Below are 27479 nucleotides of genomic sequence, written 5' to 3'. Positions count from 1 at the left end.
AACAAGTTAAAGAAAGCGTGAACGATAATGCGTTGGGTTGTTGAGACTTTAGAGGTAACAAATATGAGTAGAGAATCATGGAAGACGTCTTTCTAGAACACTAGCTTGTGTAAGGGGGTGTTTGGTTCTTTAGTCACTTCTAAAATTTATATCATATTAAATGTTTATATACTAATAAGAAGCATTAAATATAGATTAATTACAAAACCAATTACATAGATGTAGGCTAATTTGCGAGACGATTTTTTTAAGTATAATTAATCTGTCATTAGCACATGTTTACTGTAGCACCACGTTATCAAATCATTGACTAATTAGGCTTAAAAGATTCGTCTCGCAAATTAGTCGTAAGTTGTGCAATTAGTTTCGTAATTAGTCTATATTTAATACTCTATGTATGTGTCTAAACATTCGACATGAACAGAAATTTTAGGAGGGACTACGATAACCAAACATGGCCTAAGTATGATGTACTACCGAATAATCCGTGATGGCCACTTGATATAAAAGTATATGAAAATGTCCGGAGGGGTGTGTATATATATATATTATCTTGACGTACACAAACTATTATTCTTGCCGGATCGAAGTCTTTGAGAAATCATGTGCGGGCACACCCGTATGCGATGCGAGGAATGCAAGAGCTGGAGCGGCACATCGCGCTGGCCGCACGACACGCCTCGCCCGCCCGCCCGCCGGCGGCTGCTTACTTTAAAGCACGCACAAAAAGAAAACGATTATAAAATTTGTTTTTTAACGAAAAAAGGTTCACCTCACGTCCCCACCCCACCGAGCGCGACGCGAGCGAGGAGGCAGGCGCGCACCGCGTCGCACCGGCTCGCCCTGCCCGCTGCCCCCACATCCGGTCGTCCGGCTCGGCCGTTCCGTTCCCCTCCCATTCTTCTCGTACGCCGGTACGCGGCCGATTGCGACCCTCGCCCCACTCGCCCCTCCCCACACCACCGAAACTGCCCCGCCTCCGCAGCCGCCGCCCGCGCCCGCGCCCGCTCGTCCTCCCCGCACCGCCTCGGGGACGCCCCGGTCGGCGATGTGGCGGGAGCATGCTGGGCCCGCTCCTCAGGCTCCTCTCGGCGTGCGGCGGGGTCTGGCCCACCTCGCCGGCCCCCGGCGCCCACGCCGCCGCGGCCTCCTCCTCCTCCTCCTCCTCCGCGGACGACTCTGAGGGCCGCGACGGCCTGCTCTGGTGGCGCGACCTCGCGCGCTGCCACGCCGGCGACGTCTCCGTCGCCGTCGCCCAGGCCAACCAGGTGCTCGAGGACCAGTGCCGCCTCGACTCCGCCCCGCCCCTCGGCACCGTCGTCGGCGTCTTCGACGGACACGGCGGCCCCGACGCCGCCCGCTTCGCCTGCGACCACCTCGTCCCCAACCTCCGAGGTAATCCACGCCCGAATGCAACCCCGTCCCGCGGCCGGCGCGGTGAGAGTGAAACTGTATAATAGGCAGGCAGCTGACGCTTGATTGATCTGCGCGCAGAGGCGTTCTCCGGCCCTCGGGGCGTCACCGCGGACGCCATCAGGGAGGCGTTCCTGGCCACGGAGGAAGGCTTCCTCGCGCTCGTGTCAAGCCTCTGGGAGGCCCAGCCGGACATCGCCACGGACGGGACGTGCTGCCTCGTCGGCGTCGTGCACAACAGGACCCTTTTCGTCGCCAACCTCGGCGACTCCCGGGCTGTTCTCGGGAAGAAGGTGGGCCGCGCCGGGCAGATTACTGCAGAGCAATTATGCAGTGAGCACAATGCCAATCAGGAGGCTGTCAGGCAGGAGCTCAAGGCGCAGCACCCAGATGATGCTCAGATTGTTGCACTCAAGCATGGGGTCTGGAGAGTGAGGGGCCTCATACAGGTCGGTCTTACCTGAGTCCCCTGTATAGTATATTCATTCATGAATCAGAGACCAGTATGTCTGGTGCTTATGATTATGTGGTGGCAGTGCAGGTGTCTAGATCAATCGGTGATGTATACCTGAAACATGCAAAGTATAACACAGAGCGGATCAAACCCAAGTTCAGGCTTTCTGAATCATTCAGCAAGCCATTATTGAGTGCTGATCCATCTATCATCTCCCGCAATCTTGAACCAAATGACTGTTTCATCATATTCGCGTCAGATGGTTTGTGGGAACACCTGAGCAATCAGGAAGCTGTTGAGATTGTTCACAACCATCAACATGCTGTAAGATTCCTTTTCTTTTAAGTTCCATAACTACTCAAATTACTTATGTGATTTTCTTGATCAATCCGGTATCCAGTCATTTCATATAGCAACCTTAAAACAAATACAAACAGTTTGCAAAATGTTCATGGCCAGAACACTTAAGATCACAACTATATATTAACGCCAAATTCTGCAATATCTCTATGGAGTTTTTGTTTTGCAATGGTAGCAACTAGCAATACTTTCACTATACAAAAAGTTTAAGAATCATCAGAACTAGGAAGTTGCTAAACACATGGTGAACCTATTATTCTACCCATGGAATTGTGGACTAGAATTATCAGTCAGTGTGATCAATTTGGAATGTGACGGTCTCTAGTTCTCATAGATTGCATTCACTTTAAAGCTCATGACTGTGATAAAATCCAGGCAAACACATCCAGAGTGAATACAACTTGGTTGCATTAAAATCCAGGCCTTACCATTTTGCCAGTATCAGTATGAAATTGGTAGTCCACTATGGCCAGCGCGGTTGCTACAATACTAGCAATGAATTCATTCTGGATGTGTGGCTGGCATGCAACCTGTATCGGGATCCCACAGTTCTGCTCCTGTTGTGATCCAGCAAGCTGTTACAACCTTTGTTGCTTCGCATTTAGGGTCATTTATTAGGTATCAGTTATGGGAAAAAGTTTGCTGTATCAATGGTGTCTTTTTTTTTGAGGTAAACATGCCTTTCATTAAGATTAAGGGACCGAAGCCTCAACAAGCAGCAGATGGCTTACACAAGCTGGGGCTACATGCCACACCTCCAGCCTAGACGAGTTTGTGACCTGCTTAGCGAGAGTATGTGCTATGTGTCAACGGTGTCCTGCCCGCCAGTAATGCTGCAAGGAAGATTGTGGTCATGGTATTTATTGTCAAATGACGCAAACTGTGTACATGGTTATTAGACCTATGATTAAGCGTAATAAATGTACTACTTGCATGAAAGGAATATCGGTTCTGAGTTTTTTTGTAAGTACCTGGGATGCACTACCATGACTGACGTCCACCTAGTTACTTTGTCCCGTCTTATTAGTTTTGTGTATTTGTTTGGTCTGCTGCCTCTTGACGACTCACTTAGCTGCCATGGCTGGACATGTTATTGCTTTGTACACTGAAATAGCATGTAAGATATCGCATCAGTCTCCAATTTGACACGTTAAGTTACTGCACTAGTTTAACGTGCTCAAGTTAAGTTAGTTTATCTGCCACTGATGCATGTATTGCTTTGGTTTTCTTGGCTGTTGGTTAAATAGTACAATGTCCTTACAAATACATTGAATTACTTTTGTTACTTTCAAAAACAAGAGTTGCATTTACTATGATTGCTGCTTTTTTTCTTACTCAGGGAAGTGCAAGAAGACTCATAAAAGCTGCTCTACAAGAAGCAGCGCGGAAGCGTGAGATGCGTTACTCGGACCTTACAAAGATCGATAAGAAAGTTCGCAGGCATTTTCATGATGACATTACTGTCATCGTCTTATTTATAAACCATGACCTATTATTGAAAGGTGCTCCGCAAGGACAACCCCTCTCCATCAGATGTGCCCTAGATTATTGACAGTGAGCTAGTTCATCCACTGGTGTTCAGCTCCTATGGGCAGCCATATCCAGAGTCAGCTGACATGGTCAACCGGTTGTGAAAAGCGCACAACCTCCGGCACCAGTTTCCTTTTTTGTTTCCCATTTTTGCACATAAAATTGACAAGTTGCTGAATTGCCAGTTTTCCCCTCTTGAATTATGTCGGATAAAATGCAGATACTCTTCGGTTTTGGAGATATATGTCTAGACTCTAGAGCGTGAGGGAAGGTTACTGATCCTAATTCTGATCGGTTCGTTCTCTTGCTTACAGCTACAGCTAGTTCGTTTTGTATGTGACAATTGTCAGCATGTTTAACCACAGCCCCTGACGTTTGACAGCGACCCGGTTACTGTACTTCAGGCCGTCATGATCATAAATTGTTTATGCATGCTTCAGAGTTGGTATTCAAGCATGAATTAGGATCAGTGTGATGTGATGATCATTGATCAATCTCCCATTCGGTGTGAGCTTTTGCCAGTGAAAAACTGCAGAATTCTCTCCTCTTATTTTATTCATGAAATGTCTAATTGTTCTACCGGATAATTCCTTTTTTTAATCACTGCCTTTTGCATTCACTCACACACATCACGGTCCAACCAATCATGGTTTTCCACGTGCCCAGGAAAAGAAACGGAGCCGGAGAAGTCACAATTTCCAGCTCTAGTCCACAGTTTCCAGCTCCCTTCACCTAGTTCATTTTTTGGGTGAAGCTTTTTTTTTGGAGCCATTCATTTTTGCCGGAGAAGCCACAGCTTCCAGTTCTCTTCGCTGGAGAAGCCACAATTTTCAGCTCTCTTCGCCTAGTTTTTTTTTTTTTTTTTTGACTGGCTTCGCCTAGGAGCCATACCAAAGGGGCCTAAGTGTTGAAGAAATCGATCACCGGTCGTATGAATGAAGGAAGCATTTATGTATCATTTTCTTTGAGGTAATCACGGGGTGGGCGGTGTATGTGTAGAAACACTGCAGATAAGTTACATGAGTAGCAAGATACAGAAGGGGATGCCATTATGTTTTTTTTTTTTGGTAGATTTCTGTGAAGCAAACTAGATGTGTCCGGTCAGGGAAACAGAGTATAGTGTAGCGCATGAATGATAGAAATCACATATGCACACAAAGTTGAGTTATTCTGAACAATCTTTGAATGGTAGTATTTTGGACAAGCTGCATTCCAGTTAAGCTAAAAATGTAGAACAACTAGAGCATAAGATGTTGGGAAAATATACATATATATTAACATGCAGAACATTTTGCACAAAAAGGAACCCCACAAGCATATACATGGTGTTGGAGAGCGATGATCACCCAATGTTGTGCACCAGAACAATTAAATGTAAACCTTCTCTAGAATATTGGCTAGTAGGCAGAACACCACTATCCATGCCATATTCTTGTCACGAGCTGGTGACTCGGCCCTCAGGTCCTGTGTAGCGTGCACATTCTTTGGAATTATTTTTGTCTTACTTACCTTATCATCTTTTTGCTTGATCACCTCCTCCTTTGCTGGATAGCTTCATCGTTTAGCTGAACGACCAATATGAAAAAAATGTTGCGCAGTGAGCCCTTCAATTATCAAAATGGGATTGCGCATAAGCCCTTTAGTTCTCACCACACGGAATATGCCATTTCATATCAACCAAAGGATTAGGCCCTGAACATGACCAAATACTACAGCACAACCAAGAATTTCAATTACTTCAAACACACACAATATTCTGGTAACTAGAGCTACATCAACATGTTCAAGGCACCCAAAAAACATTAGATGTGTGCTCCAACAAAAAGAAAGATCATATTTGCTCTGTCCTGCCCACATTCATTAGTACAAAGCCACCAGATATTCTCCCAACATAAGAAGAACATGACCTCCTTTATCGCCTAAACATGAGATATTGCATGACAAGTACATACATGATCACCAATCATCGAATCTAGTAACCTGCAAGTATGCTAGTGAGATCATGTGAAAAAAGCAGAAAAACATCATAATTGAATCCAGTAAGCCTCTGCAGTTGCAGGCTTCCCAACGCAAAAAAGAAAGAAAGAAAAAGAAAAAGGACACATACATTCAAGCTAATATATCCCAGTTGGGCCGCAAATCCCTGATCAGCTGAGCCCAGAAAATGGGCTGATGCAGACGACACAAAGTACGGGCCTCGGCGAGCCGGCCGGCATGTCGATGAGCTCCCCAATCCGATTCCGATGCTGTGCTGCTGCGCCACCGCATCCCTCCCGTCTCCGTCTCCTCCCTCGCATGCCGCCGACCCCCACGCGCGCCTCAGGGCGGCGGCAGCATGCTCCGACCTGCCGGGCGCTATCGCCGCCTTCGCCTCCATGTCATCCTCCTCCGCCGCCCACGCGGCCGCGCGCCCCGTCCTCCGCACCTTCACCGCGCTCCTCAAGCTCTGCGCGGCGCGCGCCGACCTCGCCACGGGCCGCGCCGTCCACGCGCAGCTGACCGCGCGGGGGCTCACCTCCGAGTCCTTCGCTGCCACGGCCCTTGCCAACATGTACTTCAAGTGCCGCCGCCCCGCGGACGCGCGGAGGGTGTTCGACCGCATGCCCGCCAGGGACCGGGTCGCCTGGAATGCGCTCGTGGCCGGGTACGCGCGGAACGGGCTCCCCGCGCCCGCGATGGAGGCGGTCGTCCGGATGCAGGGGGAGGAGGGCGGGGAGCGGCCCGACCCCGTCACGCTCGTGTCCGTGCTGCCGGCCTGCGCTGACGCCCGGGCGCTCCGCGCTTGCCGAGAGGTCCACGCGTTCGCGCTCCGTGCGGGGCTCGATGAGCTCGTCAATGTCTCCACGGCGGTTCTTGACGCCTACTGCAAGTGCGGTGCGGTCGAGGCGGCGAGGGCGGTCTTCGATTGGATGCCGGTCAGGAACTCCGTGTCTTGGAACGCCATGATTGATGGGTATGCTGAGAACGGGAACGCCACGGAGGCTCTGGCTTTGTTCTGGAGGATGGTCCAAGAGGGTGTGGATGTGACGGATGTGGCTGTGTTGGCAGCATTGCAAGCGTGTGGGGAGCTTGGATCTCTTGACGAGGCGAGGCGTGTCCATGAGCTACTTGTGAGGGTTGGCTTGAAGTCCAATGTGTCGGTGATGAACGCGCTTATCACCACGTACTCCAAGTGCAAGCGGGCAGACCTCGCTGTCCAGGCGTTCAATGAGCTGGGCATAAAAAAGACATGGATCTCGTGGAATGCGATGATCCTCGGCTTCACGCAGAATGGATGCTCCGAGGATGCGGAGAGGCTTTTCGCTAGGATGCAGTTGGAAAATGTGAAACCAGATTCGTTCACCTTAGTCAGCGTGATTCCTGCAGTCGCGGACATTTCTGACCCACTGCAGGCAAGATGGATCCATGGGTATTCTATCAGGCACCAATTAGACCAGGATATCTATGTCCTGACGGCCCTTGTCGACATGTACTCCAAATGTGGGCGTGTCTCCATAGCTAGAAGGCTCTTTGATTCCACAAGGGACAGGCATGTTATCACCTGGAATGCGATGATCCATGGTTATGGTTCGCATGGTTTTGGCCAGGTTGCAGTCGAGCTATTTGAAGAGATGAAGGGCACTGGCAGTTTGCCCAACGAGACAACATTCCTCTCGGTCCTTGCAGCTTGCAGTCATGCTGGTTTGGTTGATGAAGGGCGGAAATATTTTGCTAGCATGAAGGACTATGGGCTTGAACCTGGAATGGAGCACTATGGTACCTTGGTGGATCTTCTTGGACGAGCTGGGAAGTTAGATGAAGCTTGGTCTTTCATCCAAAACATGCCTATAGAACCTGGCATTAGTGTTTACGGTGCAATGTTAGGTGCTTGCAAGTTGCACAAGAATGTTGAATTGGCTGAAGAATCAGCACAGAGAATCTTTGAGCTGGACCCAGAGGAGGGGGTGTATCATGTCCTCTTGGCAAACATTTATGCAAACGCTTCAATGTGGAAGGACGTCGCGAGGGTGAGGACTGCTATGGAGAAGAAAGGACTCCAAAAGACTCCTGGATGGAGTATTATCCAGCTCAAAAATGAGGTCCATACCTTCTACTCCGGAAGCACAAATCACCAGCACACAAAGGAAATATATGCAAGGCTGGCTAAGCTCATTGAAGAGATCAAAGCTGTGGGATATGTGCCAGACACTAATTCGATACATGATGTGGAAGATGATGTCAAGGCACAGCTACTTAACACCCATAGTGAGAAGCTTGCCATTGCATATGGGCTCATTCGAACAGCCTCTGGCACGACAATTCAGATAAAGAAGAACCTTCGAGTTTGTAATGACTGTCATAATGCGACCAAGTTAATATCTCTAGTGACAGGACGGGAAATAATCATGAGAGATATTCAACGCTTTCACCATTTTAAGGATGGTAAATGTTCATGTGGAGACTACTGGTAGTGAAATACTGAAGGCAGTCTGAATATCCATTTTTGAGATCATATAGGAAAACTTCACTGGTATATGAATAACAGGTAAAGCTAGCTATTCTATCTGTTTCACACACATCATGTTTTGATTGGAGCATTCTCTATGTTGATTTCATGAGGAGTGTATACCATGTCTTTTTTATAGTCAGTGTAGCTACCCTTTGCATTGATGGTTCTTGGTTAAGCTAGTGAACTGTCCAGCAGTTCTTATGATCTCTTCACCATTTCAGGGAACCTACTGTAGAGTTACAGATTTCAGTCCATTTGGCTTTGTCCTTGATACATTTTAAAAGTTTTTTTTTTACTTCCATACAAAATAAGCCTTAAAACTTCCTCCATAAGCACACTTGTCTGACAATATATTCTGTTGTGGCACTTCAATATGGCAGTAGCATTAACACAAGAAATCCAGCAAATAAATATGCATCTTATAAATATGGTTGTTCTCCATGTATTTGCAGTCACTCTCACAAATCATGAATGCTTCTATGGAGGAGCTGGCTCGATGCCCAGGAATTGGTCAGCGTAAGGTACTGCAACGTGCACACATTGGTTATCCCTTTGACAGAAACTGCAAACTCCCTATTTTGAGTTTTTTTTCTTCTACCGAACCCTGTTTCACTGTTTAACATGTGTGTGTATTGTTTTAGGTAAAACGACTCTGATACCTTCCATGAGCCATTCAAACGGGTTTCTGCCCGCCCAAACCTTGTCGTACCGGATACCCCCAGACCGAGAGAAAGCAAAAGGTCAACCTTCATCTACAGATGACAGTTTGCAAGATGCGGTAGAAAAGCCAGATGCGGCAAAGAAGAAGAAAGGTTCTGATGTAAGGTCGGCCCTTACCGCTGCCTTTGCCAAGTATCCAGAGAAGATCCGCAGCCAGGGCCACGATGCAGCAAACGAGGCCGGTGAAGGTACTAGCAGCTCAACCATGGAAGTAGCAGTAGGATGTTGACGGTACTAGAGAAATGCTAGTTCGTGCCTTCCTGTTAGGTGCCTGTTGTTGTTGTTCTTGTAGAAATTTTCCCTATGCATGTTCCCCTCTTGTAACTGTTCACCCTCAGAAGCATGGAAAATGTTCTAGCACGTAACAAATCCTTTTGCCTCCTCTTGTGAGAAGAAATGACAAGGCCACGCAAAATTTTGTGCTCGAAAGATCTGTAGATGTCCGGGAGAATGTTAAAATCACTATAAAATCTTCAGAGCCTGGGGGGGCAAGCTAAAACTCTAGTGAATGTTAAAATCACTATAAAATCTTCAGAGCCTGGGGGCAAGCTAAAACTCTAGTGAGAAACAAATAAGATGTCATTGTTGCTGTCCAGAGCAGTAAACAGAAAAAAAAAACAGTAAGGCCGATCTCTCAAATCAATCTAATTAAGGTGGATCAGAGACACCACGCACCTACAAATTAAGATATATGGAGATTGGAATTTGGAAGACAAATTGAGTCATGAATTCTAACAAGGAGGTGCAGTTACAATCAAATTTTTACCCATTTTTGAACAAGTATACCAAACAAAGGGTTGATTCATAAAAAAGAAGCTTGGTCACCTTTGAAGCAAGCTTATATGCTTATATAAAATAAAGGAGTTGCTGCTCCTACAGAGGCCATCAAGACAACATCTCTTATAATTGGTTTAATGAAAGTCCGATTGAAGAGAACAGCATGGCATAGCCCTTAGACAAAAACAACCGATGATATCAACATCGTTGCTATCGTTGTCATGTGTTTTTAAATTCACGTATGCTTCGTTCAAAAATACGAGGGCATATGTTAACAACCAAAATATGATCGGGAGAGTTGAAGATGGGACTAGAAAATCAAAGACAACAAAAGGATCAAATCTGGGCCAAACACACAAGTTTGTCAAAAGACCGGCCTGGTTTGGAGGCAGCAGGCAAAACTGGCCCAGGCCGGTTTCTCCAAAAAGAGTAGCCGTGTGCTATTCAAACCGGCCCAGGCTGGTTTCCAAAGCTGGTTTGTCGGGGGAAACTTGTCGATTTCATCTGGAATAGGTTTTCTAGTGGGTGAAGCCCAACACCCAAGACCAGGTTAGAAAAAAAAAATACACCCAAGACAGAGAAAGATCACTTCAAGACCAGGCGTAGGCGGCCATCGCGCGCGAAGCGAAAACCATTCCCGCTCAAGACGCGGTGGCCGGTGGCGCTCTCCCGTCTCTTCTCTTGGACCCTCCCTTCCCGTTTCCCGCCCTCGCTCCTCCTGAGCTAGGGGTCCATGGATCCCGCCGCCGCCGCGGCCTCCGCCGACGGGGGCGCATTCCTGGAGTTCGTCGACTATGCCATCTCCATGCTCTCCTCGTCCGCCGGCGACGGCGACGGCTACGAGTCTCCGGGGGACGGGCCGGCGCCGGCGCGGCCGCCCTGGGGGTGGGCGGTGGCGCAGCTGCTCAAGTCCTGCTGCGCCTACTCCAGCGGCGTCACCGCCGCCATCCTTCTCTCCGACCTCTTCCAGGTTAGGTTGATTCGACTCGCTGCGTGGTAGTAATTGGGTTGATTTTTGTTTCTACCGAGTCCATGCTACACGTCTCAATATTCTTACATTTCCGTAAGCTGATGCGGGCCTTTGTTTATGCTTTGTACTCGGCTCGAATTTGAAGCAAATGTCAATGCCACGAAGGAGTTTTAAGCTAATAGCCTAATCTAGTCTCTACAAAAATTTGTACAACAAAGGCAATTTGAACCTTTTTTTTTTTTTTTTGCTTATTACCATATCTTTTTTTTTGTACAGCCGACAGTAGGATTAAATCTTAGCTTCTCTTGTTAGTCTTGGACAGAACAGCGAAAATCCCTGACCTCGAAGAGGAAGGTCGAGCTGGCCAAACTTATGAACACGAAGAATAAGAGGAGGCGGCTTCCAAATACTGTTACAATCGATTCTATCCATGAGAAAAACTTCCTTTCTCCCAACAGTGTCCTTGAAGCTGTTGTCATTGACGTGTTTGTCCTTCCTGGTATGCTTGTTCACTTACACCATACTTCTATGCTATGAATAAGAAGCTATAGTTGTTAGTAACTTTCCTGGTTAGTTGAGTGATGCAGCATCGTAGGGTTCTCTCTGTTAAAACCATATGACTGCCATGCGTAATTTCCGAATTTCTACTCATTGGTGCAGCAATACATCAAATAGAATTAATGGTATCCTTCAAAAAATAGAACTAATGGTCAAACCTGCTTACAATTTTAGCTCACTTTTTGATACATGACTATCAACTTGCATTTCTCCACAGCATCCTTAGTCATGTGTCTTTCTTCTCTAGGTACAAACATATACATGCTTACCTTGGGAGACATGTGGAGTGCATCCACAATCGACCTATATTTACACCGAAGGTAGAGCTGACTACATATTGCTTAGTTTATATTTGTTTAACTGATGTATGCCAGTAAAGAATTCATCAGCAAATTTGGATGGAAACCTATGTATGCAAGGAATTCTGCAATGCTAACTATGGTTATTAGAAATTATTGTTGAACTTTGAACACTCTGAATCATTCATCGCCCTGAAATGTGTATAATATGTAAATTTTCTAGTTGTAGGATAACACAGATCTTTCTGATTTACAAAAGTTAGATTATTGATCCATCACCCCAAATAGTGCGCGCTATCGCGCCCCCTCCCCATGCTCAGTCAGTAACTTAGCATTGTCAGTAATTTATCTTTTGGAGTGCAGTTCATCGATAGAGCATTCTTTTTTATTTCGTTTTGTTGTATTACTCTTGGTATTTGGAATACTTATACAAATTTTGTATCAGGTACTATGACTGCATAGGACAAAATGGTATATTGAAGAAGGGTCGAGAAGTTATGCTCACAGGATGTTGTCTTCGTACAGCAATGGAGGGATCTGGCCATGCTCGTATTTTGCCAACAGAATACATGATGATATTATTGGATGAGGTAATGGTTCATTGTATTTATGTGTATGAGGCAGCACTGCTCAGAGCACATAATTTACTTGCAATTTATTACTTTTTAGGTAAAGTTCCTTTGTATAAGTTGCACATTCAGTTGGCACAAAGTCACAATGACTTTTCATACCACAACAATTGGCTAGGAACTTAAATATTTTGATAAAAATGTCAAAATCATTTTATGTCTATTTTTCTTGCTGCAAATTGTAAAACCCTTGCTTCTTTCATGAATTCAGGCTTGCAATATTGTACTCGTTTCTTTTGGCTTAGAAAAAAAATACTGTATGTGCTTCTAGTCAAATAATTTCAGCTTTAGCTATTAGAGATTAAATTGGGCAAACTGCTGCTTAGTAAAATTTGTTTTTTAGCTCACACACGTTTTATTTGTGCAGGACCAAGATGAAGATGCCTTGATACTTGCTGCACAGTTTTGCACCTATTCATTCTCTTCTATGATTCTAGAGGAAAGTAGAAACAATGTTCCATACTCATTTTATGCCAGGTAAAGTGATATTTATGGGTTGTTATACTTACGAGCATAATTATTATTCTCAGTTTTAGTTTTAGTTTCTACATTTTTAGTTTTAGTTTCTACAAAATTTGCAATTACTTTCTTCATTTTCTGTGCTCTCAGATTTACAAAATCTGGACACAATCATTTTCTTTTGATTTTTTAAATATTTGTCTGCTGAAGGGCGGGCCTGGTTCAAGCGGTAGAGTCTTACCGCCTGTGACCGGAAGGTCCCGGGTTCGAGTCGCGGTCTTCTCGCATTGCACAGGCGAGGGTAAGACTTGCCACTGACACCCTTCCCCAGACCCCGAACAGAGCGGGAGTTCTCTGCAGTGGGTACGCCCTTTTAAATATTTGTCTGGTAAAATATATGGAGACACGGTCACTATGGTAGTATGGTTTGCTGATAAACATGAGGGAATCGAGGGTTTACTACTTACTAGTCTACTACTTTGTCGCACAGAGTTTCAAAACACTTCATCTTTTTTTTCTCTTTTGCAGGATTGAAAAGATTGAGTCGTTGGAACCATTTAGATGTACAGAAAGAATGCAGGTCATTCTTGAAGACAATGATGATGCAAAGATGAAGTTAGTTTTATGGGGAGAGCAGACTTTACTTGCAAATCTGTTCAGGTTCATTCCACTGATCCACTCTATATAAGAACTAAGGACCAAATATTTATTCAGACTACAATAAGCTAAACATATTATTTCAGTGTAGGGAGCATGCTTGCACTGGACAGACCTTTCATAGCAAATTTTATAGACAATAATCATGAGGAGTCTCAGGAACTGTGCCTTGAATATGGCAGTGCAACACAGGTTTACATGGTGCCAATTGCTCAACAAGAGGAACAGGTTTGTAGGGATATCTTCATAGTTCTTTCTGCAGAACTCCATTTTACTAATATGTAACGTGTGTGCTAGGTGCCTTTTACACCTACTACTCAAGTAAAGAGCCAAGGACCTCGTCTGTCATGTGTTCCGATGGATAATGTAGCTTCACAAGTAACATTACCACGTGATTTGCATGGTTCAATTGATTTCAGCAAATACCCATTTCGAGTATGTAACTTACCTTCATTCATTAGGGTCTTCTCAGAAGATAGATTTTGCAACCATGATGATGTTTGGAACCTGAATACTTACCACTTTAGCCTTCAACAACTGATTCTGCTGATCCTTAAATCTCTATTTACTACTGATCTATATTGGTCTGCTTGTGATACTATCATGTTTAGCTAAACATACTGCTTAGTTTGCCAGTGTAAAAACTGAAAGCATTGATCTCTTATTAGCTATTACGTCTCATAATATGATCAGTCCGGGGTAGTTCTCAATAAATATTGTGCTTTTATTCCACCAACTTTCTGCTTAATCACTAAGCGGTGGGTGTCCATTTGCTTACTGCTTACACTTTTTAGAACATTGGTTCCAAAAGTTCCTTAGCATGCACATGCAGATATTACCCTACCATCAGTATTGCTGTTTCCCTTTTTATTCTCTTCATAAGTAGAAACATACTTCTTGAGAGGAACACCTGATGTTTCATGCTTTCTGTCATTGTTTTCTGTTTCTCAAATTTCTAACGATCATGTTTTCTTCATGTTTTTGTATAACATGCCTATTTTTTAGGCATATGTAAGTGACCTTCATGATAAAATGGTGGGAATCAGTCTGTTTGGTATCGTAACTAGTGTTTGCAAAGTAAGCACATCAGGGACTACATTCTATTTGGAGTTAGAAGACACAACAGGAGTTGTTCTGATGAAGCTTATCTTTATTGGACCCTGGTACCGCCTTTTGTACTTAAGTGATAGCCTATCTATTTATTTTCTCAGCCATGCATTCCTTTCTCTGAAATCGCATGCTTGTTTGACTGATAAATCAAATGTATCATTATTTCTGTTTGTCATGCTAAATCGAATGTGCCTTATGTGCAAGAACCCTTTTTTTTTGCAATGGTTAGGTTGACATGCATCAGCAGTTTGGCTGAGTTAAGTGCGAGATCTTAGATTCCTGACGCTGGTCACCACATTGTTCTCACTTAGGCACTGACAGTATCAAACTGCTTGTGCATCTGTGTTATCAGTATGGTATAATGATTGAAAGAAAAGCTATCCAGTCTTTGCCTTTCTAAAAATTGCTTGTTTAAGAGTTTTACATATGAAATCAATTTGATTTACAACAAAACGAGTGATTCCCCTCTGTTGCCTGGGCACATGCACTGATGTTATGAGGTCATAAATTCATTATACATTAAAACGTTTGTCACTGGACCTGTTGTGTGGGCTGAGTGCTCTGGCATTTGATATCTAAAGCAAAAAATCTGTAGTAATTTTAATATCTTTAGGATGACATGTCTTTGTAATAATAACTAGCAGCTAATAACTTGATATCTGATGGCTGATGCTATATTTTGCTACATCCATCTGACAGGCTGTTGCTCTTGATCTTTCAGTAAAGTATGAGGCTTTTCACCTCAATAATAAGCACTATGTTGTCTTTGCTATTCCAGATTCCATCATTCCTGCCCACCATTCTTCACATATCTGTTATTTTGACATATTGTTGCTTCCTATGCCAATTGAACTGTTTATGTCCATCATGCACCTGAATTCCATAACAGTATATAAATGTCTCTTACTCTGCAGGTCATTGGGTAGAGTAGGAGTTGGGCATATGGTGTACATCTCCGGTTTGACTTGCGCCTTGAGTTCAACAAATACGTAAGAAGCATTTTCCTTTATATTAACATTTACTATCTATACGGTACTATGTGGGCAAAATTCTGATTGCTGGCTATCTTATGGTTAATAGCCTTGAAGTCTCATGGCGTGAAAAGGAGCAAGGGTCTCAATTTGTTAACTTAAGCTTGCTGCCAGCACTCCTGAACTCAACGTGCCTGCATAATTTATCACCCTTGTCAGATCTTCCCCGTTCGACAAACAGAACACATGTAAGTCTTCTCTATTACTGCCGTGAGGTTGCTTCCAGACCTTTTCAAGTTTAGTTGAATTGGCATTTTGCTAAAACTATTGATTCCATATTACCATTCTAGAAAACGACTACCAGATCACCTTTAACATGCTCCCCATACGGAAAAGACTAAAAATATATTAAAAGGGCTAAAAACAGTCACAGATTATGTTTATTTCTGTTCAGAACTCCATTGCATTCTTCAACTGTGACTTCAAGAGTGACCAAATTGTTTTCTGATGCTAACATCCTTTATTTGTTTGACGCCTTGATGTTCAGATATCCCATGTTCGGTTAGATCGCATTGATTGTGACAGTTTAAAGGTGTCACTGTTCCATAGCATTTGCGGCAGCGTTGTGAATGAACATTCAGGTGGACACCAGTGTTCATTTTGTAAGTGTGCCTGCGAAAGTGCATGTGCGCATGGCTTTCAGCTGCACTTGACCATCGCAGACGACAGTGCAGAGGTCTTCGCTTGGTGTGTTGGGCAAACAGCTATCGAGTTCCTTCAGATATCTCCTGATGAATATCTGGAGCTCCCCGAGGTATGACCTACGAAAATTATGCAGCACATAAAACATTGTCTTTTGAACTTGCCATGGCAAACAAGCTTCCACCATTAGCATGGGTACGGTTGCATGATGGAAACGCATTACTCTGTTCTGATTGAAATTTCGTGATGATAAAATGATCAGGATGAACGGGCAATGTATCTCTACACTCTCCAGAATGAGAGCTTCGTGGTGGCTATTGCGAATACCAGGAAGCGAGCCGATGGATGTGTTGTGGGTGATGAAGCTGTCCCAGCTTGGGAGATCACGAGAGCCCAGAAATGCGAATGAGTCCATTTAGCACTTGAGAAAGAAATGCTGATGCTGAAAACTTACTGTATTACATGTGTTTCAACCTTTGGTTTTCAAAGGTGGCGTCATCAATTCATCATTCAGCAATGCTGCTTAAGTGAGCTTCAGTACGATAGATAAGATGGGTTCTTCATTGACAAATTGTTAAATTCCGAGAGTAAGACGTCGAGGAAGGCCTAGCGTTTGGATGCGGGCATCAGCATGCGTAGGTTCCTGTGGCACCGTAGTTCTACTACTACACTACAGGAAGCTGCCGCTCTTCATGGTGGGTGACAGCTTTGCTTGGCAATGCAGCCAGAGCCAGCCGAGTTCAGATTTCTCTGAAACGGTGCCTTATATTATATCTTGGGAGTTGTACCCAGCAAACAACACCGTGCCTGGTACGTCTGGTCAAAGAAAACAAACGACGATGGTGAATCATGAGTTTATTTTAAAATTTTGATAGAATGACTCTTACTCAGATCGTGAGGAATGAAGTGACGAATTTACATGTTCCATTCCGCAAAACAAAAACAAAAAAAAACATAGAGTGATGAGATGGACTAATTTTATCTCTTCAAACCAAACATCCTAACGTTTTCTTGGCACAGCGGTTTTCTGAATTTCAGATACAATTTCGGAATTTCCTTTTGTTTTCGATTGCTGAGCCCTGAGCTCCTCAGCCTACGCAACCGCGAGTAAAATATATAGGTTGATGACTTTGAAATTACATGTGACAGATTGACGAGGATAGGGTATCGAGTTGATTTACTCCCACTTACGCAGTCAATCAATATACAAAGTGCATAAATAAACTTTTGTGTTTGCGATGATACGATGCGCATGGTGTTGGGCTGTGCTTCTGTCCACGTGTGCCGCACACCGCACTTGGCATTGCCTAATCGAACGGATTAATTTATAGTGGCTCTAAAGATGATTAGGATGGCGTGGCGTCGGAAGTTAAGGCGCAGCTTTCGCTTCCTTGCAAAGCTGGAAAAGCAGGAAGCTCTCTTTTTTTCTCTCCACTAGCTAATGGCCCGTGCGTTGCTACGGGCAACAAACATACAAATCCAATTCATTCATATGAATAATAAATGAGTAACATCTAAAAAAAATCAAGCAAGTAACAAAAGAAAAACTCATATATTCATTGCTAATGATTTTGAAAAGATGTAGATGAATAGAGCGTGCTCACGGGAAAAAAAAATCATTTTACAATTAGGAAAAAATCCAAATTACTCCCCCTCAAGTTTGGCATATATCCATATTACCCTCTAAACTTACATTTGGTTCAATTTACTCCCTCCAACTATTTCAGTCGGTCTAGTTAACATGATTTGTTATTTTTGTTTTTCCACGTATTAGTTGAGTCTTATATCAACTTTTGTGATATGATAGAGAGACATCATAAGTTATGTTAGAAAAATATATCTTAACTTTTTGCCACTATTTTGATAGCTTAGGAAATTTAATAATAAATTAACACTAGAGATACAATATCGTATAAATCATAATGATGAAAAATTCATAGTGCATTTTTCTAACACAAAATACAATGTCCTCTATCACCTCACAAAATTTGAAACTAAAATATAATTTGTACATAGAGAAACAAAAAAGAAAAATTTATTTAAGGTGTTGCCTGGACCAACTTAAATAGTTGGAGGGAGTAAATTGAACCAAATGTTAGTTTAGGGGGTTATTTGGACATAGGCCAAATTTGGAGGGAGTAATATGGACTTTTTCCTTACAATTACAACTTCTTTATTGTCAACAAACAATTCTAAGATCGCTGATTGCAAAGATGCACATAGGCTGCTTTGATGACCTCCGCCAGCACATGCCACCTGCACCTCCTGTTCTTATTCCTGGCCGTTGCAGCAATTGCAAAACATAACCCTACAATTATTGCAAAAATCCTTCGAAGTAGTAAGCTACAATTGTGAGTCAAATTTGATCATACAACTTAGCTAGGAGTTGGCAAATGGTGGCATGTACACAATATCACCGAGCTGTCGCTAGGCCTGATCTCACTTACAGCACATTAGTCACCTAAAGCAATTCAATCAGGGAAAAATAAAACAATAAAGGCAATATAGGAAACGACGACAACAACAACAACAAAGTCTTTAAGTCCCAAACAAGTTGGGATAGGCTAGAGTTGAAACTCAACAGAAGCAATCAAGGTTCAGGCACGCGAATAGCTGCTTTCCAAACACTCCTATCTAACACTAAGTCTTTAGGTATATTCTATCTTTTCAAGTCTCCTTTTATTATCTCTACCTAAGTCAACTTCGGTCTTCCTCTGTATCTCTTCACGTTACTATCCTGGCTTATGATTTTACTACGCACCGGTGCCTCTGGAGGTCTCTGTTGGACATGTCCAAACCATATCAACCGGTGTTTGACAAGTTTTTCTTCAATTTGTGCTATCCCTAATCTATCACGTATATCATCGTTCCGAACTCGATCCCTTCTTGTATGACCGCAAATCCAACGCAACATACGCATTTTCACGGCACTTATCTGTTGAACATGTCGTCTTTTCATAGGCCAACATTCTGCACCATACAACATAGCAGGTCTAATCGTCGTCCTATAAAACTTGCCTTTTAGCTTATGTGGTACTCTTTTCTCACATAGGACACCATCTTAACGACGTCGAAACAGGTTAGAAAAGTTGTATATGGACGCTCAGATCTTCCCTAATGTACTTAAAGCTATGGTGTTACATTGGACACTGATCAATCCTAATTGTGGTGCCGGCTAGGAGGCCTATGCCCAGGGTGCCGAGTGGCAACGGTGCTGCTTGCGTGGGCCCACGTCGCCATCCTGTGGGAACAACTCACGTAGCGTCCGCATATTACCTGGGTCACCGCTGAAGATTTCTTCGTACGCCTTCAGGGTCGACGTCGACAGAGACGATATCCCGCTGGTTAGTTCCATGTGCTTCAAGACAAGGTGCTCACCTCGCTTTGACGTCAGGATATGTGATATGCACTATCCGCTTGCTTCTCTTGGGGAGCACGGGCGGTGTACGTTCGTCGTAGGCTGTATCATCTCCGGGTAGCTTCAGGAGTGGCGACTACCTCACATTTGTGATTCGCTCGATGAAACGCTTGAGGCGTCTGTCGTTAGAGGTCATTGAGGGGATTGAGGGGACAGAGCGCGGTTGATGATGTCCGTGGCAGCCACGACCGTCGCGTTTCCTGTGGTGGCTGCCCCGACTAGCGCTAGGTCAGGGCGCGCCTGGACATCCATGACGCCTAAGCCCCCTCCCCCCCGGTGGCGGCCCCTGCATAGGTAACAACGGAGGCGAGTCAATCGTGGGCAGCCTCTGCCGGAGAGCAGGCGACCACCCAGATGCGTCCGCTTCCTGAGCGGCCGCCGCCGAAGTCAGCCGGGCGCTCAGTCACGGCTCTGTTGAGCGACTCACGACGTGCTTTTCCACGCAGCTTTTCTAGGAAGTACTTTTGAAAAATGCTACGGCTCTGGAGCTCCCCAAATAGATAGCTTCACCAGGAAGTACTTTTGAAAAGAGCTATAGCTCCCCAATCAGACCTAACACCTGTGTATAGCCTGGATTCTTGTAGGCTCTCTTAAACTTCTTTGCGCCAATTTAAATGTGTACTTCTTTAAATCAATTTATAGAAAATGTTATTCACACTTATGGCTTTAAATAAATATATTATCAAATGTGTTCCATAATTAACCTAATAATAACCGCTATCATAAATACTAGTAATCTTTTTTATATAAATTTAGTTAAATATAAAGCTATATGATTTCTCAAAAACAAGAGTTACATTCGCTACATAGGGAGTACTCCCTCCATTTCAAATTATAATTTGTTTGACTTTTTTGACTAAATATTTGACCACTCGTCTTATTCGGAATTTTGTGTAAAATATCATTTCTTTTGATGTGACTTGCTTTATTAATAAAAGTTCTTTATGACTTAAATTTGTGTATATTTGCACATTTTTTTGGATAAGACGAGTGGTTAAACTTTCAGTCAAAAAAGTAAGCGCTTGTTTAGTTCCTAAAAACTTTCCCAAAAAGTGCTACAGTATCCATCACATCGAATCTTACGATACGTGCATGGAGCATTAAATGTAGACGAAAAAAACTAATTGCACAGTTTGGTCGGAAATTGCGAGACGAACGTTTTGAAACTAATTAGTCCATGATTGAACAATAATTGCCAAATAAAAACGAAAGTGCTACAGTAGCCAAATTCCCAAAATTCGCAAACTAAACACAGCCTAAAACGAACTATAATTTGGAACTAAAGTAGTACAATATAACATTATACTCCATCCTTAGAGTTGTTCTAAGTTAAATTATTTGAAATTTATAGAAATGAGCATCAATACTTATGACATCAAATTAATATAACTATATATTATGAATGTACTTTTATCATTTGGTTTCTTAAGTGTTCCTACTCTTCACTATAAAGTTGGTCAAATTATTATTGATTTATTTTGGGACCGAAGGATAAATCATAATCACCAGTTAATTAATAGACAGATCTTATCCTGGCATCCGATCCGATCCTGATCCAAGTGCCACGCCCGCATCCGTGCCGCGTGGATTCCAGAACGCACGGGCGGTGGCACTGACAGGTTGGCCCTATCCGACTAGGAGACAAGAGGCTACAGCTCATCAGCACGGGATCTCCCGACGGATACAAAGGGGTATAGCCCAGAAAGAGAGAAGGTTCTACAAGTCAATCGCAATCACGACGAGTCATCACGCCATACAACACGGACAGCGACGAGACGCCGCCGCCGCAGGCGAAGCCGGTGCGCAGCGCGAGAGTAGCGGCGAGTCGGCCGCGAGAGTGACGGCAAGGACATGGCCACCTTACCCGGCAGTGCCCCCGCCGAGGCGGCGGAGCTCGTGCCGACGCTTTCTTCGCTGGAGCCGGTCTACGGCGCGGGCGCGCAGCTCGACGAGGCGCGCCTCCGCTTCGCCCGCCTCGGGGACCGCTTCCACGCCGTCTACGGCGCCCGCCCCGCGCTCTTCGCCCGCTCCCCAGGTCCGTCCGTCCCCGTCCCTGGACTGCGCGTGCGCGTGTGTGCTTCAGAGTGGTTGAGGCTGAGACTGAGACTGGCCGCGCCGCGGGCTGGCTGGCTGTTGCTGCAGGGAGGGTGAATCTGATCGGGGAGCACATCGACTACGAGGGGTACTCGGTGCTGCCCATGGCCATCCGCCAGGACATGATCGTCGCCATCCGGAGGGCCGAAGGCGGCCAGGTGCGGGTCGCCAATGTCGACGACAAGTTCCCCCTCTGCGTCTACCCTGCCGATCCGGACAAGGTACCAATGCCCTGCTCTGCTGCCTGCTCTATCCATTTAGATAGATTGGTAATACAGTTTTTGGGCGGTGTTGATCCGATCGGGGCTTCATTTCGACGGTGATTTGGGGGAAAACATGATGCTGTCACGGGGAATTTCTAGGCGCGATTCTCCGGCCGTGCTCCAACTAATCTGCGTTCTTAATTTAATTTACTCGTGGAGGGGGAGGTACGGCACGAGGATCTCGTCTCGTTCCTACCATTGGAGCGCGGCGGCGGTTGCATTGCTTCCGATTAATTAGCATATCGCAACAAAAAGCCCGTGACGTGGGGCAGGTCCGGTACCTTACCCGTGAACTTGATAACCTGTGGTCCTCAGGTGGGTCACGGAACTGACCTGCTTTGGACCTGAAGGTCCTTCCCTGCTACTTCAGCGCAGTGGGAGCAGTTGACTAGTAGGATAGTTTCAGCTACCCGATGGCACTAACAGTGAACTTGTAAATGCTGCTAGTAGTTTCTTGGTCGTGATGCAGCCAATGTATACCTTGTGCTAAAGAAATTCTTGTGTCAGGTATAGATTTCCAATTACTTCGTGTTGATAGTAGTACCAGCTCTGCTTGCTGCGCAAAAATATGTTCGTATTTGTTTGCCTGGTCTTAACAACATTAAGTGTTTTGTTTCTGGTGTAGGAAATTGACATAAAAAATCACAAATGGGGGCACTATTTCATGTGTGGGTAAGTTACAATTTTGAATTCTTGCTGCAGAAACCTGGATATTGAAGTATTTTGTTCCCAATTATTTTTATTGTAGAAAATGAGTATATCAGTATGTGATATGCTTGTATCCACTTGATTTGCAATCTGCAGATACAAGGGAGTTTATGAGTACTGTAGATCAAAAGGGATAGATCTGGGCAAACCTGTTGCACTTGATGTTGTTGTTGATGGCACAGTTCCTCAAGGTTCGATTCAGTTCTTTAGTTGTACAAATCTTTCCTTCTGTTCAGTGCCGGCCCCGAGGGTAGGCCACGAGGTGCGACGGCCGAGGGCCCAAGTGGAGGAGGGGCCTAAGCCCAGGTATACAAACCCTCAGGTCCTATAGTCTATTAGGCATTAGCAAACTAATAAGAAGAGAGACATAGAACTGGCTAGGCGGTCCAAAAAGACAACATTGACATTTATTTTCTAGTTTCCTTTCCCCATGGCCCTCGGGTAGAGAGGAGGCGAGGAGTCATGCTGCACACAACACACTCTGATCGTGAGTTTGGGACGTGCGCCTTACACGCGTGGAGCTGGCGAGCCGCGCCGCCGCGAACAGCTAGACTACCAGAGACACGGACACGGCGCACAAGGACGACGACCAGGCATGGCTCCACGACGACGACATCTTGATTATTTGCTTCTTATGAATTGCGATCACCGATTAGTTGCTTCTTATGTTATTGAATTTGCTTTCGTTTTGCAAGTAAAATTAGCGCCTATATATTATAAGATTTTATACATGATTAAGAGGGGCCGTTACGACGAGATCGCCGGAGGCCCTTAAAATCCTAGGACCGGCACTGCTTCTGTTCAAATGACATGTTTTATAAAGGTTTGCTGCTGTTATTTCTCTTATTAGGCTCTGGATTGTCAAGCTCAGCAGCGTTTGTCTGTTCAGCAACAATTGCTATCATGGGAGTCCTTGAGAAAAACTTTCCAAAGGTATTACTTTAATGCAATTAATTTTGTAAAGCGCTAATATGTCGCACAATTGGCAAGAAACAAGTGCCTTTTTGCCTTTATGTCAAATGGACGTATAAGTGGCAGATGCAGCAGAAGTAAACACCCTGCTTGTTAATGGCTGTACAAATTGGATAGCCAAAGTTGATGGTGGTTGCTGATTATGCTGATGCATTGTTTCTGACATTGACTATATTGGTGATCAGATGAATTTTCACCCATTTATATTCTTTTTACGTGTGTTTAGCACAGCAAACTTCCAGTGGTCAATTCCTATTTATATTACTTATTATATTCAAACCATGCAGAAAGAAGTTGCTCAATTCACTTGTCTGTCTGAGCGCCACATTGGAACACAGTCTGGAGGCATGGATCAGGTAATACAATCCAGGAATTTTTTGTTGAGATTTGTAGGGTGTTTCTTATCTTTTTTGTAAGTAATGTCAGTTGCTAAAGTAAATTAAAACGCTTTGCTTAACTCAATTGATCTTGTTCCCATTTAACATTTCATTGTATTTTGTAGGCTATATCTATCATGGCCAAACCTGGATTCGCTGAGTTGATAGATTTTAATCCAATTCATGCAACTGATGTCCAACTACCTCCAGGTGGTACATTTGTGATCGCCCATTGTTTGGCAGAGTCCAAGAAAGCAGAGACAGCTGCAACAAATTATAATAACCGTGTTGTGGAGTGTCGCTTAGCAGCGGTAAATGACAAATTAGTTTTATTATGGGCTTGCTTCTAAAGTATTTTCAATCTCATGCTCCTTTTTAGTACTGTATTGTGACAGTACACCTATTGCACCAAAACAAATGACTAATATCTTAATAATGCTCAAGTATTATCAGTTGTTTTTTTATAAAAGGAAACGAAAGAAGTAACATTGTAGCTTATGTAATTCAGATTTTAAGGAAATATCACTGTTTTATGTTGTATCTGGGCTAGAGCATGGTACTGGTTATACAGGTAGAAGGTTTCCTCGTCATTTCTGTTTGTTGAGCTAATAGCTTTCCCTTGCACTTTTCAGATTGTTCTTGCCATCAAACTAGGGATGGATACGAAAAAAGCTGTCTCCTCTGTTACAACCCTCTCCGATGTTGAGGGTCTATGCGTTTCTTTTGCTGGGAAAGAAGGTTCATCTGATCCTGCAATAGCTGTGAAGGTGCACGACTTTTAACATGACTTTAGACTATTGGCAAGAGAAATATGCTTATGACTGAAGAATTGCCCGCCCCATCTTCATTGTTTGTTCTCGAAGAGAGATTCACAGTGCTAGGTTGTTGTGTTTTTACAATTTTATTTAGCATTTGGTTCTGCCATTTCATCCAATTTATTTATTCTTGAGAACACATATGCGGACTGTGCATAATCACATTAAGAAAGAAATAAAAGATGACACTGTACCCAAATCACAAAGGCCAAACAACCAATACTAAGCCCTTGCCTTGCTGAGCCACTGGGTGGTCTGCCAGTTTTGGAACCTTTTAGTTCCCTTTTCTGCATCTTCTTATTCTTCCCTGAGTAGGCAGATTAATTTCAGTTTGAGTGGCCAATTTTTTTTCAACAGTCTCTTTTCTAGACTTTCTTTTTTACAGTTTTGAACTTTTGATACTGTGTGATGTTACTCAGTAGGATGGTTTATCTTTTTGATGTTGGGAAAGGATAATTTGATTTTTTGATGTCTGAAAAAGATCAATGCTGTGCAAGATGGAGTAGCAAGGATATTTTTTTTAAGCCATACAGTTTTCCTCATATTGCTGTGCAATATTGCAGAAACTTTTGCATGAGGATCCATGTACAGCTGAAGAAATAGAGAAAATTACAGGTGAAAGCCTGACAGCTGTCTTCCAGAGCTCTCAAACTTCCTTGGATGTTATAAAAGCTGCAAAGCACTACAAGCTATTTCAGGTGGATCTCATGCGCTTATTATTATTTGTATTCTTGTAGCCATCCAAGTTGTGCTATTTCATGAAAACAACTGCATAGGGTCAGAGGACCTGTTTGCGAGTTTAGAACACTTTGAATAGAAGCTTGCTAGTTTCTTTTAACATAGATGCTACTTGAACTGTGTGGTGATGCTTTTATTAATTTCAGCGTGCGACTCATGTCTACTCTGAAGCAAGGAGGGTTTATGCTTTCAGGGATACTGTCTCTTCAAAACTCAGGTGGGTTCACTATTTGTAATCTGCTTCTTCCCTAGGTTGTGTGTATCTTCACAGTACTTTGAAAATTGATCCTAAAAAATGTGTTTTGTCATATGATACAGTCATTCTTCTGCTGACACATACTGTTGTCTCCGTGCAGTGAGGAAGATAAGCTTAAGAAACTTGGTGATCTTATGAATGAAAGCCATTACAGCTGCAGCGTGCTATACGAATGCAGGTATCTTTGCAGTATACTGATGGTAACAGTTCAAATTCGTTGTGGTGATTTTTCTGCCACAGGCTGTTTATATTAACTATCATCACAAGGCACTTGGCGTCACTTTGCGAAACTTATGAACATACTGACATATTTCCCTATATATACCAGTTGCCCTGAGCTGGAGGAGCTTGTGAAAGTCTGTAGAGATAATGGAGCACTAGGAGCACGTCTCACAGGAGCTGGGTGGGGTGGCTGCGCGGTTGCTCTGGTCAAGGAGCCCATCGTCCCTCAGTTTATTCTGAATCTAAAGGCAAGTTCGAATGTCTCATCTCTCATATTCTGACTGCTGCATCCAAAACTCTTGGTAGTAAGTGAGCTTGTGACATTAGAAAGTTACAGACATATAAATTGTCCATAGTCTGGTCTGTTGTACCCCGATTTGTATGTGTAATCCTTGCCTAAAAACCGCCGCAAGGATCGCATGGCATGATGCGTCTGAGCTTACTTAGGGTGGCTGTCACTATCCTGTTTATAACTGCATAGTGTGATGGTGCATGCAGACACACAGATTCTTCCATGGCCTGGCTTTGGCTCTGAAGTCTGACAGCACTGATTTCTAATTTACACAGGAAATGTACTACAAATCAAGGATCGAGAGGGGAGTAATCCAGCAGGGCGATCTGGGCCTGTACGTGTTCGCATCGAAGCCGTCGAGCGGCGCGGCCATACTGACGTTGTAGGCAGGCAGAGGCAGCCGCCATTCTTTCACGAGCCCGCTGTAAATCCGTAGGTTCCGTACCCTGGTCCCAGACTTCCCTGTAAAAACATGGAATAAGTTGCCGGCATCTCGATGAACACCGAACTGTTGTAAAACATGTAGTATTAAATTATCTCAGGCAACACACGCATTAGGCATTGCTTGCTTGAGTAGTAGTATTTTGCACTGTTGCTCCAGATTTGAGGCACGCGGCACGAGTTCGTGGCTGGCTGCCATGGATGAAGTTAAAGAAAAGAGGAGAAATCCGAATCTATGTACGGATGCAACTTGGACTTGATATCCGTGCATAGATAGTACGGAGTACTCCCTCTGGTCCACAGACTCTGCATCAGTTGTACTATGCTCCTGTATGACGCGGCGACGAGCACCACAGCCCGCTTGAACTTATCAGTGTCAGTCAGTCGTGGTACAGTGTTTATCTCCTATAACATAACAGCTCCACGTCGACGGTGAGGCGGTGAGCGATCGCCCAGCCCATGCCTGCTGCATGTGCGATGGACACTGGACCTGCGCCGCTGGTTCCGCGTTTACATTTGGCCAGTCGCCAGCCCAGCTGCCCAGGCCAGGTCTCTCCATCAAGTCCTTCATCTTTTCCGAGGTGCTACAAGTCTACAACTCCGTTGACCATTTCACGCATCATTGTCCTTGTCCGATGCTTTGGACCATCTAAGCACACCGGAGTCGTACACCCCTAAAACCTTAGGCTTGGCTGTACTCCCTCCGTTTTTTTTAAGTGACGTATTTGGTTAGGCTACACAGACCAAGGAGAACGCTTCGTACTCAGCGGCTCATTGGCTGCATG

General features: G+C 44.2%; 4 protein-coding genes across 4 annotated transcripts; all 4 read left to right on the top strand.

Annotated features, from left to right (window-relative positions):
• Window positions 1-890: 890 nt before the first annotated feature.
• LOC136501714 (probable protein phosphatase 2C 36) lies at window positions 891-4138 on the top strand. Its single transcript, XM_066497271.1, has 4 exons — window positions 891-1395; window positions 1495-1862; window positions 1955-2191; window positions 3567-4138. The coding sequence occupies exons 1-4, from the start codon at window positions 1062-1064 to the stop codon at window positions 3777-3779; spliced, it is 1152 nt and encodes a 383-aa protein (XP_066353368.1). The 5' UTR covers window positions 891-1061; the 3' UTR covers window positions 3780-4138.
• Window positions 4139-5960: 1822 nt separating this feature from the next.
• LOC136501536 (pentatricopeptide repeat-containing protein At1g11290, chloroplastic-like) lies at window positions 5961-9102 on the top strand. Its single transcript, XM_066497087.1, has 3 exons — window positions 5961-8282; window positions 8699-8767; window positions 8888-9102. Exon 1 carries the CDS (start codon window positions 6001-6003, stop codon window positions 8206-8208), a length of 2208 nt encoding a protein of 735 aa, XP_066353184.1. The 5' UTR covers window positions 5961-6000; the 3' UTR covers window positions 8209-8282; window positions 8699-8767; window positions 8888-9102.
• Window positions 9103-10375: 1273 nt separating this feature from the next.
• LOC136501627 (uncharacterized) lies at window positions 10376-16677 on the top strand. The gene is made up of 13 exons (XM_066497168.1): window positions 10376-10713; window positions 11026-11212; window positions 11519-11591; window positions 12016-12160; window positions 12567-12676; window positions 13187-13318; window positions 13402-13543; window positions 13613-13750; window positions 14321-14478; window positions 15340-15414; window positions 15506-15644; window positions 15944-16210; window positions 16361-16677. The coding sequence occupies exons 1-13, from the start codon at window positions 10477-10479 to the stop codon at window positions 16505-16507; spliced, it is 1950 nt and encodes a 649-aa protein (XP_066353265.1). The 5' UTR covers window positions 10376-10476; the 3' UTR covers window positions 16508-16677.
• Window positions 16678-21212: 4535 nt separating this feature from the next.
• Window positions 21213-26954, top strand: LOC136481479 (galactokinase-like). Its single transcript, XM_066478824.1, has 13 exons — window positions 21213-21551; window positions 21659-21831; window positions 22499-22545; window positions 22678-22772; window positions 23432-23514; window positions 23841-23909; window positions 24056-24241; window positions 24563-24697; window positions 25309-25443; window positions 25630-25700; window positions 25840-25917; window positions 26068-26209; window positions 26529-26954. The coding sequence occupies exons 1-13, from the start codon at window positions 21368-21370 to the stop codon at window positions 26637-26639; spliced, it is 1509 nt and encodes a 502-aa protein (XP_066334921.1). The 5' UTR covers window positions 21213-21367; the 3' UTR covers window positions 26640-26954.
• The last annotated feature ends 525 nt before the right edge of the window (window positions 26955-27479 follow it).

This window comes from Miscanthus floridulus, chromosome 1, assembly GCF_019320115.1.
Source record: "Miscanthus floridulus cultivar M001 chromosome 1, ASM1932011v1, whole genome shotgun sequence".
Taxonomy (NCBI): Eukaryota; Viridiplantae; Streptophyta; class Magnoliopsida; order Poales; family Poaceae; genus Miscanthus; species Miscanthus floridulus.
The sequence above is the reverse complement of the archived record's forward strand: the minus strand, read 5'-3'. Positions and strand labels throughout refer to the sequence as shown.

Excerpts from the sequence above, each read along its gene's own strand:
- LOC136481479 (XM_066478824.1), top strand. The coding sequence starts at position 21,368 with ATGGCCACCTTACCCGGCAGTGCCCCCGCCGAGGCGGCGGAGCTCGTG. Across the intron at positions 22,546-22,677 it reads GGGCACTATTTCATGTGTGG|ATACAAGGGAGTTTATGAGT; the intron begins GTAAGTTACAAT and ends TGCAATCTGCAG. Across the intron at positions 23,910-24,055 it reads AGTCTGGAGGCATGGATCAG|GCTATATCTATCATGGCCAA; the intron begins GTAATACAATCC and ends TGTATTTTGTAG.
- LOC136501627 (XM_066497168.1), top strand. The coding sequence starts at position 10,477 with ATGGATCCCGCCGCCGCCGCGGCCTCCGCCGACGGGGGCGCATTCCTG. Across the intron at positions 11,592-12,015 it reads GACCTATATTTACACCGAAG|GTACTATGACTGCATAGGAC; the intron begins GTAGAGCTGACT and ends ATTTTGTATCAG. Across the intron at positions 14,479-15,339 it reads CTTATCTTTATTGGACCCTG|GTCATTGGGTAGAGTAGGAG; the intron begins GTACCGCCTTTT and ends CTTACTCTGCAG.
- LOC136501536 (XM_066497087.1), top strand. The coding sequence starts at position 6,001 with ATGCTGTGCTGCTGCGCCACCGCATCCCTCCCGTCTCCGTCTCCTCCC.
- LOC136501714 (XM_066497271.1), top strand. The coding sequence starts at position 1,062 with ATGCTGGGCCCGCTCCTCAGGCTCCTCTCGGCGTGCGGCGGGGTCTGG. Across the intron at positions 1,396-1,494 it reads CCTCGTCCCCAACCTCCGAG|AGGCGTTCTCCGGCCCTCGG; the intron begins GTAATCCACGCC and ends ATCTGCGCGCAG. Across the intron at positions 2,192-3,566 it reads TTCACAACCATCAACATGCT|GGAAGTGCAAGAAGACTCAT; the intron begins GTAAGATTCCTT and ends TTTCTTACTCAG.